This window comes from Xenopus laevis, chromosome 1L, assembly GCF_017654675.1.
Source record: "Xenopus laevis strain J_2021 chromosome 1L, Xenopus_laevis_v10.1, whole genome shotgun sequence".
NCBI classification, from domain to species: Eukaryota; Metazoa; Chordata; class Amphibia; order Anura; family Pipidae; genus Xenopus; species Xenopus laevis.
In genome coordinates this window covers 224,849,040-224,864,500 of record NC_054371.1, presented here as the reverse complement: position 1 = coordinate 224,864,500, position 15,461 = coordinate 224,849,040, and the positions used below count along the sequence as shown (strand labels likewise).

Genomic DNA, 15,461 nt, shown 5'->3' with positions numbered 1-15,461 from the left:
GAGACTCAGGCAGGAAGTGATGTCACACCAAGCTAATATGGCAGCTGTTATCCTAAACAAACAGAGAGCTTCTAGAGTTGTTTACTTGGGTATGGTAAAGCATTCTACAGAATAAATATAGTCTTATAGCTTGCTCTATTATAGCGAATGTATTGGCAATAAACTGCTTCTGTAGCTTGCCTTCTCTTTTAAAAAGGGATACCAATGGCAGAAAACGAACAGTTTATATAAATTAAAGGGGCTCTACAGGCCATTCCTTATCACTAGTAACATGTAGTTATTTGATCCTACATCCAGTATAACCAATTTCTCTGAATTAATGTTCCTGCCTGTAGAATAAATATATAACTGATTCCGTCCAGGAGCAAAAACTCCTTGGGGGAATTCACAAAATAATACTTTCTCCATATTCACAAACAGAAATCCGCCTAAATTCAGACTCAACCGCTCCTTTTCATATTTTTGTGAAAGAGACAGTTTACAGACACTTTTATGAATTTGTATTTTATATGACATAAAAATGGCACAAAAACGACATTTTAAACAACATTTTCTCCCAACATTTTAAAAATGGAGTAAAGCTCAGTATGATCAATTCTAATATAATCTGCTCTCCTTTGGTTCACCCAATCTTCATTTCACACCTCTTGTAGGTGCCCCATTGGGTAATTATTATCATATTAATAGGGATTAGCATATTATAGTAAGGGAAACATTTTCTGTCTAAGCCTATAGGAGTAAAAGCCTCTTTGGTTTGGTGCTGACTATTTGCAAAGCCTCATTAACAAAACAAGTAAACACCTATTAAACAAATAAAGTGTATTTTATATGTAAAAAGTTTTTAGCAAAACTTGTGTATTTTTATTTGTTTTAGATTAATGTATGAGACAATATTAGCAATATGAGTGAATATATCATCTAAAGGAAAAGTAAAGCCTCCCAGGCAATTTTTTTTTTTTTAGTTTTAGCAATAATTAGATACTTGACTTAAGATAAAAAAAAATATTTCTGATGCAAATCCCTATATTATGCAAAATAGCATTTCTTGTATTTAGACCCTTATATCTTGTTGCAGAAGTGGAATTACACAAACATATAGGCAGATTTAGAAAGCCCAGGTTATCCTAAAAAAATTATATTTCATTTTCCTAGATAAAAAAAACCGCTACCCCAAAAATTCCAATTTGATGGCTGACTAACAGGTGTAGTAAGAGCTAAAGACAAATTCAAGAAAAATGTTGTTAAAAAAGACACAATCTGAAAACTGTCTGTTTAAAGGACAAATTCACAAAAGTGGAGGTTTGTGAATTTGGTGGCAAATCTGCCACTTTTATCTCCACTTTTATTTAGTTTCAATATCACCACTTTTGTGGTTAATAAAGTCATGAGAAGCTAGTGTTCCATGGCAAGTACCTTTTAGCCTTCAGGACATGAAGAACAGAGCGCAGGAACAGCTCATCGTACTCCGCTTGCAGCTTTTCCACGGAGTAAAGCTCACTGCTCTGGTCCACCTCCATGTTGCTGCTCAGATACAGAGCCCAGTGGTCACTCACGTAGCACAAAGTCATCCTAGAGAAAGGGGAAAAGGATATTTATTGAACAGATGCTGAATCCTTTTCTAGTGAACTAGAACTGAGCAGCAGTAGCAATCGCCCCTAAATCCAATCTTTGGCTGGGCCCCCTTAAAAGAGTTGTTCTGTATGATGTAGAGAATGTAATTCTGAGACAATTTGCAATTTTTCTTAATTTTTTTATTTTATATTATATTGAGTTATTTAGCTTTTTATTCAGCAGCTCTCCAGTTTGTAATTTTAGCAATCTGGTTGCTAGCGTCCAAATTCCCCCAGCAACCATGCATTGATTTGAATAAGAGACTGGAATATGAATAGGAGAGGCCTAAATAGAAAGATGAGTAATGAAAAGTAGCAATAACAATACATTTGAAGCCTTTGAGAGCATTTGGTTTTTTTTAGATGGGGTCCGTGATCCCCATTAGATAGCTGAAATAGTCAGAAGAAAAAGGCAGATAATTAAAAAACTATAAAAAATAAATAATGTAAAGTTGCTTAGAATTGGTAATTTTATAACATAATAAAAGTTGACTTAAAGGTGAACCACCCCTTTAACTAATAAAAACGTTACAGATGAGCATTTTGGTGAATCACTCATTCGGTTAAAAGAATATCTAGGGCTGCAAAAAACATGGGGTTTCCAGTGTATCTAGAAAGGCAAAGAGGCATTTTACCCTAACTGGCATTAAGATTAATGGTGGCCATACACGGGCAGATTAAAGATGCCGATATCGGTTATTTAGACTGATTCGGCATCTTATTTGCCCATGTGTGGGGGCTCCCGACGGGTCCAACCGATCGATATCAGGCCAAAAGTCGGGCAGATACGATCGGTCAAGTTTGATTTATCCATGACCGCGTTGGCTAGTTGATGCAGTCCTGCAACCCATCGGAGCCCATTCGTAGTATCTTAATCCGATCGTTCGGCCCCAGGGCCGAACATTGGGATTCATCCAATATCGATCGGTCAAGTTTGATTTTTCATACTATCCAGGACCGCATCGGCTAGTTGATGCGGTCCTGCGACCCATTGGAGCCCATTCGTGGTATCTTAATCCGATCGTTCGGCTCCACTTTCACTGCTCTAAACCCCACCAGGAGGTCAGTATAACTTGCAGAGAATCACTGGCTGCCATTTAGCATAATGGCGATCAGCTGCCGATGGCCTGAGGTTTTTTAAAGGGGAACTATCATGAAAATTTAACATAAGCTTTGGCTACTGAAATAAGAAACTTTCTAAATACAATCAATTAAATATTATGTACTGTTTCTGTTTAATCAAGTTTATCTTCACTATTCCTCTCTCAGCATCTGTTTCTCTTCATTCTCTCTTCATGCAGCAGTTGGGTGTCAGATATTCATTGACAGTTAGATCCAATATATCTTATAGGGAGGCTCCTTTTGCCCAGAAGATGTATTAGAGCTCACTCTATTAAACTCACCAGACATCATGTCTCTCTACATGCAGGACTTGTGCAAAAGGCAGTTATTTTGTTAGATTTTGTTTGTACTTGAATCAGTTATTTGAGTGAGCTCTAATACATCTGCTAGGAAAGGAAATACCCCTATAAGATATATTGGATCTGTCAATGAATATCTGACACCCAACTGCTGCATGAAGACAGAATGAAGAGAAACAGATGCTGAGAGAGGAATAGTGAAGATAAACTTGATTATGAAGAATATAAATGAATAAATAAATAAATAAATCAAATAAATATTTGATTGTATTTAGAAAGTTGCTTATTTCAGTATGCTGAAGCTTATATTACATTTTCATGATAGTTCTCCTTTAATCACGTACAGAATCCCAGCACTTAAAACACCTCCTGTGTGTCATTTCCATGAAGCAACATGGTCAAGTCACATCACGGGAGGATGCCACGCAATGGAATAAACTAAAGCATGTTACCGGATAATACGGCCTATCCGTTTAACGAACTGCCGATAACGAACTCTGTTGAACGTCTCCAATCCGAGAGCCAGAAGGTCAACTAAGGAATTGGCAAAAGCAAAAATCTTCATCATTTCTTGAGGCGTAGATTTCTCAGGAGAATATTCACCTGGAACACAAAACACAGTGGGTAACCTCGCGCATTTCATACAGGGGCTTGACCCCAATGCACTAGAGGCTGAGATTACAGGGATTTGTAGTTCAGAAGAGCGGCGCTATGAGGACAGGGTTAATGGAGAGACTTTATATAGAACTGCAACTGTAACTGCACCTGTTCTGGGGGTTTTATGGTCAGGCTGATGGAGGATGCTGGGAGTTTTACATGCAGAGCGTAAGGTTGTCCTAAACTGACATATATCCATAGACTTGACATTATACAGAGAATAAAGGGATTTACCTCTGGAGTTAAAGCCCAGCACATTCTTAAACAGATCATGGAAAGGGAACTGGGCCAGAAAGGCAATGAGATCGTCCTCAGTAAGTAGAGTCCAACTTGTCTCCAGATCCTCATCCTGTGTCACAAAGAACCACGAGAAACCCCTTATATCATTACATAAAGCAATATTTATTGGATAAATGCTAAGGGGATATTGTACCCCCTACTATTAGATTAAATACAATTTAAATAAATAAACTTTAGTATGATGTAGAGAGTGGTATTGTCAGATAATATGCAGTTGGTTTTCCTTTTTCATTATTTGCGGTTTTTGAGTTATTTAGCTTTTTATCCAGCAGCTCTGCAGTTTTCAGCAATCTGGTTGCTACAGTCCAAATTGCCCTGGCAACCATGCATCAATATGAATAACAGACTGGGATATGATTAGGAAAGGGCCTGACTAGAAAGATGAGTAGTAAAAAGTAGCAGTTAACAATAAATCTAAATTTACAGAGCATTTGTTTTTTTTAGATGGGGTCAGTGACCCCCATTTGAAATCTGGAAAGAGTCAGAAGGAGACAAACCATTCAAAAACTATAAAATATAAATAATGAACACCAAATGAAAACTTGCTTAGAATTAGCCACCCTTTTAAATATAATGGTACAGCCTTGGGCCTTTATAAACTGATAGAATTTAAAAGCGATTTAAAGGGGAAACATCCTGAGTTAGGAAATTCATGATATTCATGCCCTTAAAGGGATACTGTCATGGGAAAAATGAATCAGTTAATAGTGCTGCTCCAGCAGAATTCTGCACTGAAATCCATTTCTCAAAAGAGCAAACAGATTTTTTTATATTCAATTTTGAAATCTGACATGGGGCTAGACATATTGTCAGTTTCCCAGCTGCCCCAAGTCATGTGACTTGTGCTCTGATTAACTTCAATCACTCTTTACTGCTGTACTGCAAGTTGGAGTGATATCCCCCCTCCCTTCCCCCCCCCCAGCAGCCTAACAACAGAACAATGGGAAGGTAACCAGATAACAGCTCCCTAACACAAGATAACAGCTGCCTGGTAGATCTAAGAACAACACTCTATTAGTAAAAACCCATGTCCCACTGAGACACATTCAGTTACATTGAGTAGGAGAAACAACAGCCTGCCAGAAAGCATTTCTCTCCTAAAGTGCAGGCACAAGTCACATGACATGGGGTAGCTGGGAAACTGACAATACGTCTAGTCCCATGTCAGATTTCAAAATTGAATATAAAAAAATCTGTTTGCTCTTTTGAGAAATGGATTTCAGTGCAGAATTCTGCTGGAGTAGCACTATTAACTGATGCGTTTTAAAAAAAAAAACATGTTTTCAGATGACAGCATCCCTTTAAGACAGCTACTGACATGTGTATGCATATCACTCATGTAATGGCCAGTGGAAGGGGCACAGCCCACATAGGAACAGTAGGTACCTTCTCACGTTGGAGAGATTTTAAAGGGATTGTTCATTTAAGTTAACGTTTAGTAGGTCATAGAATGGCTAATTCTAAGCAACTTTTGAATTGGTCTTCATTATTTATTTGTTATAGTTTTTGAATCTCACTCTTTTCAGCTTTCACATGAGGGCCACTGACCCCATCTAAAAAACAAATTCTCTGTAAAGCAACGCAATAATTGTTACTTTGTATTACTCATCCTTCTATTCAGCCCTCTCCTATTTATATTCCAGTCTCTTATCAAATCAATGCATGGTTGCTAGGGGAATTTGGACCCTAGCAACCAGATTGCTAAAATAGCAAGCTGGAAAGCTGCTGAATAAAAAGCTAAATAATGTAAAAACCACAAATAATAAAAAGTGAAAACCAACTGCAAATTGTCTCAGAATATCACTCTCTACATCTTACTAAGAATTAACTCAAAGGTGAATAACTCATTTAAAGGAGAAGGAAAGGTTAAAACTAAGTAAGCCTTATCAGAAAGGTCCATCTAAATATACCAGTAAACCCCCTAAGTAATGCTGCTCTGAGTTCCCTGTCAAAAGAAACACAGCATTTCTTTCCTTCTATTTTGTACTCATGGGCTTCTGTATCAGACTTCCTGTTTTCATCTTAAACCTCATTGCCCTGGGCAAGAGCATGCTCAGTTTGTTCCTCTTCCCCCCCCTCCCTTCTCTACTGTAATCTGAGCCCAGAGCAGGGAGAGACTCAGGCAGGAAGTGATGTCACACCAAGCTAATACTGCAGCTCCTATTTTAAACAAACAGAGAGTTTCTAGAGCTTTTTACTCTTTTTATGGTAAAACATTCTACAGAATAAATATAGCATTCTAGCTTGCACTATTGCAGCTAATCTATTGGCAATAAAATGCCTCCGTAGCTTTCCTTCTCCTTTAAGTATATATTTAATGCAATAAACAGGATAGCAGCCTGACCTCTTCTCCAGCTTCGTCGACCAAAGTCCAGTTCCCAGAATCTTTGCCAGAGGAGGAAGCCTTTTTTTCACAGGGATTTACGTGGCATAAGAATTCGGCACGGTTTCTGGAAGGAAATCAGAGGGGATGGTTAAACCAATCACAGTGACTTTTCCATTTTTATTTATCACAAAGAACTTATTTCTATGGATTGCTGCAACCTAAGAAGCAAAGCAATTACTGTTGGATGCTTTAATGTGCTGCCCTCTTACAGTCCATGAGAAAGTATCTATCATTTGTTTATAAGCTTTTTATTTGGCACTTACCGGACTGGGCACATAAGTACAGCCAAGAGTTGCATAAAGTGAAAGAAACCTGCGGGATTGTTCTGGACTCGGACCTGAAGTCAAACAGATTAGAATGAGGAAACGAGCAGGGTGACAAATGTGTATCTATATGTACTGACCCACTGAAAGGACTTATTAAGCGAGGTGTCACTATGTACCATATCTATGATTGTGTATACCTAGAGATACATAAAGCAAAATCCTGCCCTTACAACACTGATTCACCTTTCTCTGCTGCAGGTAAATGTAACTAAAGGAGAAGTAAAGTCACAATTACTATATAAATGTAGTTTTTATTTCTAAATTACAATGTTTACACTGCAAATAATTCACTCTACAATATAAAATGTCATTCCTAAACCAACAAGTGTATTTAGTTGTAATATTGGTGTGTAGGTGCATCTCAGGTCATTTTGCCTGGTCATGTGCTTTCAGAAAGAGCCAGCACTTTAGGATGGAACTGCTTTCTGGCAGGCTGCTGTTTCTCCTACTCAATGTAACTGAATGTGTCTCAGTAGGACCTGGATTTTACTATTGAGTGTTGTTCTTAGATCTACCAGGCAGCTGTTATCTTTTGTTAGGGAGCTGTTATCTGGTTACCTTCCCATTGTTCTGTTAGGCTGCTGGGAGGGAAGGGCCCCTCCCTTCCCTCCCAGCAGCCTAACAGAACAATGGGAAGGTAACCAGATAACAGCTCCCTAACAAAAGATAACAGCTGCCTGGTAGATCTAAGAACAACAGTGCAGACTGACTGAAGTTTATCAGAGCACAAGTCAAATGAATGGGGGCAGCTGGGAAACTGACAATATGTCTAGCTCCAATTCAGATTTCAAAATTAAATATAAAAAAGAATTCTGCTGGAGCAGCACTATTAACTGAAACCTCACAGCCAGCGGCCGTCTCATATTGCCTAACCCGGCCACCCACCAATTAAAAAGTAGGCCCCAGAACAAAGACACCCCAAACGAGTTGTCAGTTCTGGAATTCCAAATACTGCAAAATCAGCACATTTAAAGCAGTTTTCAAGGGGCAAAAGGACAAAAATGCATGTTCACCCCAAAAAACCATATATTTTTGGAAACTACACATTCTGACGAATCTAATATGGGTATGCACGTCTTTCTACTCCAAAGTACCAAGCCGCAAAGCTTTCCTACATTTGGAAATTTTTATGACATTTCTGAAAATCACCTCAAAACTCCAACTCTAAATCATTCGTATCTCCCACATATCATTATATACCGAGCTAAAACACCCTAAATTTGAAAGCCCAGGGTCCGCTGAACGGTTTAATGCCCAATATGCATAGTTACAAGCAAGTATGCGGCGTATAGGGGCCCCAGAACGAAGACACCCCATACGAGTTATCAGTTCTGGAATTCCGAATACTGCAAAATCAGCACATTTACAGCATTTTTCAAGGGGCAAATGTACAAAAATGTATGTTCACCCAAGAAAACCATACATTTTTGGAAAGTACACATTCTGACGAATCGAAAATGGGTATGCATGTCTTTCTACTCAAAAGTACCAAGCCGCAAAGCTTTCCCACATTTGGCAATTTTTATGACATTTCCGAAAATCACCTCAATACTCCAACTGAATCATTGTATCTCCCACATATCATTATATACCAAGAAAAAACACCCTAAATATAAAAACCCAGGGTCCGCTGAACAGTTTGATGCCCAATATGCATAGGGACATCTAAGTATGTGGCGTATAGGGGCCCCAGAATGACGACACCCCATAGGAGTTATCAGTTCTGCAGTTCGGTAGAGGTAAGCTCGTTGCCTAGGGGGTTCTGCAGCTCATCGCTGCTCCGCTTCTTGCTGATTTTGCGGTGCGTGCAGAGAGAGCGCTATTTTAGTAAAGAACCTAGCTCCTACATTCTTGGCACTTAAAGACTTTTTTTTAAAAACGTAGGAGTTACCTTCTTGGCAGGGAAAGGGTTAACTTCTTTAAATGGGTCACTGGACCTCTGTCATTGACTTCTGCATGAACTCGGCAGGTTTTAGGTGGCGAACAGTCAAAAATCGAATTGTTCCCAGGATAAATCTCGAGTTTCGAATTCTAATCGAGTTTGGATTATTCCCAATTAGAATTTGAGAGTTTTGACCCACAAAACAATTCGAATTTGAATTTACTATTTGACCCTTAATAAATCTGCCCCGTATTGTCACATGATTTTTGAAGGTATTACCTGCTCAGCGGTCAGTATCAGCCTTGCCTATGAGAGCACTGGGGGCATGGACTTTTCAAAGCCTAAACCTCTCAGTGCTAGGATTAACCTCCGTGCATTCCTACCTGAACAAAGGTGGCGGCCCATTTACTGGCACCCGCTGGGCAGCGAAGGATGTGGTTCAACAGAAAGAGATGATCTCCCAATGAGGCAACCTTCAGCAAGATGGACACCTGGAAGGGAAAACGAGTGGTTAGAGATCCCTCACTAATCGCTGCTGATGTAAACAACACAATGCAGGTAAGTGTTACAGAATACAAAAGCGTTCCTGGGGCAGGTCAGTAGAGGGAAACAGCACCAATTGGAAGGGTAGAAGAGACTCTTCCTTAAAGGGGTAGTTTACATTTAAAGGGGACCCTTCACCCCAAAAAATTATTCCAAATCCTATTTTAGCCTATTTTTATGTAATTTTTAATTACACTATATACATTTTTGAATCTTGTTTCCTTCAGTCTGGGAATTCATAATTGTATTTTGTGGAATCTTGTTTGTGCACCAGAATGCGGGACCTGATGTCCATCCCCATGTCCTGGCTACACAATTAAATGGTGAAGAGAACTGGGGGAATGTGGGGAGAGCAGTGACATGTAGGAAGTGCTGAATGGAAAGTGAAAGTAATTGCCTGTCTAAGGGCAAGGCCAGATGTGGCGTTTTTACGCTGCGTTTTTAGAAAAGAACAGCCAGGCGTAAATACACTACTGAAACCACACGCGACCGTCAACATGCGTTTTTCATGTGTTTTTCAGCACGTACAATTATTTTCCCAACATGCACTTCTCATTGTTCTCATTGAATTTGGACGCCATATTTAAAATACACTGCGTACAGTGTGGTTTCAAACGTGCAGATCCCACAGAGTCTATTGATTTGGTAGTTTCTTGACGTATTGGCATTTCTGTTAGAAGGCGCCAATACTGGCGTCCTGTGGCGGATTTCAGCTTGCAAGCGCCCTGTGTGAATTGCCATAGTGCGTTTTCCATTAGTTTCAGTGGTGGTGCAGTTTATGCGTATTTACGCCTGGCTGTTCATTTTTAAAAACGCAACGTAAAAACGCAGCAAAAACGCCACGTCTGGCCATGCCCTAAGGCATAGAGGAGGGGCAGGCAATATTTGATTGACAGCTGAGAGTTTTAAATGTGCTTACAACAGCTATGAACGCTTATATTCAATTTTATTATATACATGTTTGTGTCTGAGTGACAGGTCTACTTTAAGTAAACTGTTAGTATTTGACTGAATGCATTCAATTGTTTTAATTGGTCTTCATTTTTTTTTTTTCATTTCACTATTTAAAATTCCATTTCCTGGAGGTGGGGGCTCTTACCAGCTTCTGGAGCCACATTAGGATATCACTGTGGAACTGAGCATCTTCCAGGACTCTCCTGGTGAAGCTGAACAGGACACTGATACATTCCTTCAGCAGCACAACGTCAGAATGGGAACCTTCCAGCTTGTGGGAGCCTTGAAATACAAACACGTGTGATATTAAGCAGGAGACTTGAATCACATAGAAGGGTCAGGCCACACGAGCAGATTCGGGGAGATTAGTCGCCCCCATTGACAAATCTCCTCTTCTTCGGGGTGACAATCTCCCCCGAACTGCCCTCCGCCGGCTAAATTTAAAATCGACCTGGGGGAAGGCACATGCAGCGCTTAATTTTCCGAAGTCGCCCGGAGTTGTCTCGCGCTGGGGCGACTTATCTCCCAGAATCTGCTCGTGTGGCCAGACCCTTATATTGATAATATTCCAATATATTTACTATAATGATGTAAGATCTCTTTCACTTCTCTATATGAACTACTACCCTGTTCTCTTAGCTCCCACCCTGCCCTGCTCTTTCCCAAACTGCCCTAGTTCAATTGCAACCCTGTTGTCCTACTATAGGCGTGGGATCCAATATCAGGAAACACGTTATCCAGAAAGCTCCGAATTACGGGAAGACCGTCTCCCATAGACTCCATTTTAATCAAACAATTCAATTATCCAGAAAGCTCAGAGTTACGGAAAGGCCATCTCCCAAAGACTCCATTTTATCCAAATTTGTAAAACTGATTTCCTTTTTCTGTGTAATAATAAAACAGTCGCTTGTACTTGATCCCAACTAAGATATAATTAATCCTTATTGGAAGCAAAACCAGCCTATTGGGTTTATTTAATGTTTATATGATTTTCCAGTAGACTGAAGGCATGAAGATCCAAATTATGGAAAGATACATTATCCGGAAAACCTCAGGTCCCAAGCATTCTGGATAACAGGTACCATACCTGTATTTTTTTTCCTGTAATAAGAAGACAGTACCTTGTACTTGATCCCAACTAAGATATAATTAATCCTTTTTTGGAGGCAAAACAATTCTATTAGGTTTAATTAATGTTTAAATTATTTTCTAGTAGACTTAAGATATGCAGATCCAAATTACGCTAAATTGCCCCAGGTCCAAGCATTCTGGATAACAGATCCCATACCTGTACTTGCCCAAAGTCAGCCATAACTATAATCCAAAAGAAGTGACTCCCAGATAAAAGCAAATTTTTTTTCACCTGTAGATTGATTTGGTAAAGACAAAGGGGGTTGTGTAAAAAATGGCACCGAGTTCACCCAGGAACAGTAACCCATAGCAACCAATCAGAAGGTAGAAATTACTGGTCATCTGTTCAAAAGCAAATATCCTATTGGTTGCTATGGGTTATTGCTCCAGGGCAAATTTAGTGTCTTATATTGCATATGGGAAAGGTTTTACAGGACTGTAATCATACCTGAGCCTATGCATCACTTGGCCCATACAGGATACTTAAAGAGATACTGACACCAGAAAGTAAACTCTTTTTTACTTCTATTATAATATTGCAACTTATAACTCAATGCTTTTACATTACATGGCTGATGCCCCATGTTCCAGTATGAGGGGGCTGCCATATTTGTGCAGCAGGAGTCCGTTAGCATTAGAAACTCTAACTGACAGGCTGAGATGGGACAGTCAGGTTGGCAAAACAGTCAGGTTTAGGCAGGGCCACCATTAGAAACCAGGGGCCACGTACAGCAAAATTTTTGGGGCCACCTGGGCCCCGCCCACCCTGGCCCCACCCCAGATCCCGCCCACCCCAGATCCCGCCCACCCCACTGGGACATCAGCGCTAAAAAAGGTAACTCACCCACACACACAAGTTATAAAAAACTATAGGGCCCCATTATAAGTTAAAAAAAACTGGTGCCTAGGCTCCCCATAAAAGTTTTTTTTAAAAAAAACCATTGGTGCCAGGTTTAGGTTTAGGATCTAGTATAGGTAAATCTAAAAACAACTGGACTTGCTGAGTAATCAATGAAGACGTTTCACTACTCATCCGAGCAGCTTCTTCAGTACAACTGACTGGTGTGGGAAGTTCTCGGCGTATAAACTCTTCCACTAATCCATTTACAATGGCACATTGTAACTCTTCAAAGAGGTGACATCTGAAGAAATTCACAGAGGTGTTGATTGGTGCCAGGGCCCCCCTTACAAGAAAAAAAAAAAAAATTGGGGCCCCAGAGAATATTTTTAAAAAAAACATTGGTGGCAGGGGCCTGTAGAGTATTAAAATATTACATTTGAGGCCAGGGGATAAAAAAAATATAAAAAAAAAACACACATTGGTGTTCATTAGAATTGAACTCGTGGCTTCATGACTTCAACTTCGCCTCCTTTAGTGACTTTGGGTCTTTTCGCCGCTTAAGGACTTCAGTGATGTCTGTTTTCGTGGCTTCGGGTCTTTTCGCCGCTTCAGGACTTCAATATCGGCTGTTTTCGTGGCTTTGGGTCTTTTCGATGATTCAGGACTTCAATTTCGGCTGTTTTCGCGGCTTCAGTCTTTTTGCTGCTTCAGGACTTTGGCTGTTCGGCACTTCCGCATTTCGGCTGTTCGGAACATCGGAAGGGCAACACAGCTTCGGTGCTCTCACTGTCGGGCCCCCCTTCAGGCTCGGGCCTGGTACACTTGTAACCCCTGTGCCCCACTGATGACGGCCCTGGGTTTGGGAAATTCAACTAACAATAACTTACAAAAACAAACCTCTCAGCAAAAGACGATCAACATGACCTATAGGTAACTTTTAATGTACATTCATATTTTAAAAAAGTCGTTTTTTAGTGTCAGTATCACTTTAAGGCCAGCCTGCAAGTGGGGGGCTAACACCTTTACAGAAGCAATGGGCACATAAAATAACCGGCTACTCGGTGACACACCAAAACAAATTACCGGGATCGCCAGGGTAGACGGCCACAGAGCGCAGAAAGGGAGAGTTGTTGGCCAGATCATATATATATGAATCAACCTGCAGTCGGGACAGTACTGAGGTATAGGAATGCAGGGCAAACGTCTGGTGCAGGTGATCAGATTTCAATTCGAAAAGCCTCTTGAGGTCGGCCAAGGCGGAGCAATCCACTTCTGCTTTCTGGTAGTGATGGTATCCAACCACTTTCGCTTGGTCTGCACAAAGGCCCTGTAAGGAGAGACAGACCATAGAGTCAGGGGTTTAACTACAGAGGAAGCAGACCCTGCGGCTGCAGGAGGGCCTAATCCATATACAATGACAATAAATATTGGTAAAACAGGACAACCTATGGATATGTTGGGGGGCCATAAAATGAATTTGCTGTGGGGCCCAGTCTAGTTACACCAGTGCATAAAGGGGTCACTCAGACACCTGCCGTGTATCACAGTGGGTACAAGACCCCTAGAATGAAAGTGTTTTCTTGGGTGTCTTTTTCAACCTCAACTACTAGGTTACCAGGTTACATGGGCCCATTATGTTTATTGGTGTGTTTGTTACAAGGCCTGGTTGTTGTATCACTTGCCTGAAAGAAGCTTCACTACACAGTGTGTTTAAAGTAGGGATGCACCAAAACCACTATTTGGAATTTGGCCAATTCCCCGAATCCTTGGTGAAAGATTTGGCCAAATAACGAACCAAATCCAAATCCTAATTTGCATATGCAAATTAAGGGCAGAAAAAGAAAACGTGGAAATAAATCTTCTTTTGTGATGAAAAGTCACGTGCTTTCCCTACCCGCCCCTAATTTACATATGCAAATTAGGATTCGGTTCGGCCTGACACAAGGATTCGGCTGAATCCGAATCCTGCTGAAAAAGGCGAATCCTGGCCGAATCCCGAACCGAATCCTGGATTCGGTGCATCCCTAGTTTAAAGGGGACCTGTCACCCTAAGAAATAATTAGAAGTTATTTTCAATCATGTCAGTTGAGCCAAATATAATGTACATACACTACATTTATTATTTAAAATTTGTTTCCTTCAGTCTTGGAGTTACACAATCATAGCACACAGGCAGGAGCCATTTTGTGGACAATATTAGAGAGACAAGTTGTGTATCACCTCAAAATTTTGTGTATGCACCAGAATGGGGTCCTAATGCCCATACATAGTGTCCAACAAAATTATAGAGCATTAGATGGGAGGGGTAATATGAGGAGGGCAGTGACATCTAGGAAGTGCTCAATGGAAAGCCTCAGGCATAGAGGTGGGGCAGGTAATATTTGATTGACACCTCAGATATTTAAACACCTTTATAAAAGGTATGAATGCTTTAATGAAAAAAAGAATTTTGGTTTCATGTTTAATTTGCAAATTACTTTTATTATACAGCTTTTTATGTGTAGGTGACAGGTCCCCTTTAATAACATATCTGTGGCCTATCCATTAACTCAATGCTAAAGAATCTACATGTACTGTACACCCTTTTTATCCCTCCCCGTTAGTCATTGGGAGGGATAAAAACACAGTAAAATACTATGGCGTCCCAGAAAACTTAAATCTGCTTTAACGATTCCAAATATATTTGTTGAAGGCTGCCACAGACCGGACTTCACTCCAAAACTTGATGCAAGTAAAAAGTAGTTTATTAAACAAAAAGAACCATCTCAATAAATAGCCTTACGAGTTTCATGCCTTGTGGCCACTTAATTATAGGCTACGAAAACGCGTCAGGCTATTTTTTTGGAATGGTTCTTTTTGTTGAATAACCTACATTTTACTTGCATCATGTTTTGGAGTGAAGTCCGGTTGGTCTGTGCCAACCTACAACAAAACACATATATGCAAAATTGCCTCCCTGAGCTGAAGGTCTGGGGCTTCTAACCCCCTGTTAGTATTGGTAAGTGTAAATGCTATCTTCAAAAAAATACTGGATATCCACTTCCCCTCACCCTTTTTTGTAACTAGACTTTTGTATATTAACAATTCCCTTCCATTCCCTCTGCAAGCTGCCATTAGAGTATTGTAGTCCATCCTACTCATTGTGCCCATGGCCCCTCCTCTCTCTAAGGAGGACTTGCCCCTCTCCTGTAAGGCCTCCCTCCCCTCTATGCTGATATGAGTGTTATTTTAGTCGATATAAAGGCTTAAAGGGGACTGCTGCCAAATGAAAGTTTAATTTAAGCTTCATCCCATGGAAATAAGGAATCTACTAAATCAAATAAAAATTCTGTACTACTTCAATAGTTATTCTTCACTATGCCCATCTCAGTAATCTGACTCTCTACATGCAGCTTTGAGCCGGAGTCAGT

General features: G+C 40.2%; 1 protein-coding gene across 1 annotated transcript in view; it reads right to left on the bottom strand.

Annotated features, from left to right (window-relative positions):
- epg5.L (ectopic P-granules autophagy protein 5 homolog L homeolog) overlaps positions 1–15,461 on the bottom strand; it is a 94,358-nt gene that overhangs the window by 56,550 nt on the left and 22,347 nt on the right. Inside the window, exons 3-10 of the mRNA XM_041570273.1 lie at positions 13,135–13,378; positions 10,225–10,361; positions 8,966–9,073; positions 6,638–6,711; positions 6,333–6,438; positions 3,923–4,037; positions 3,484–3,634; positions 1,414–1,569 (exon numbers count right to left, since the gene is read on the bottom strand). Of these exons, the coding sequence (XP_041426207.1) occupies positions 1,414–1,569; positions 3,484–3,634; positions 3,923–4,037; positions 6,333–6,438; positions 6,638–6,711; positions 8,966–9,073; positions 10,225–10,361; positions 13,135–13,378 (1,091 nt within the window). The remainder of the gene's footprint in view (positions 1–1,413; positions 1,570–3,483; positions 3,635–3,922; positions 4,038–6,332; positions 6,439–6,637; positions 6,712–8,965; positions 9,074–10,224; positions 10,362–13,134; positions 13,379–15,461) is intronic.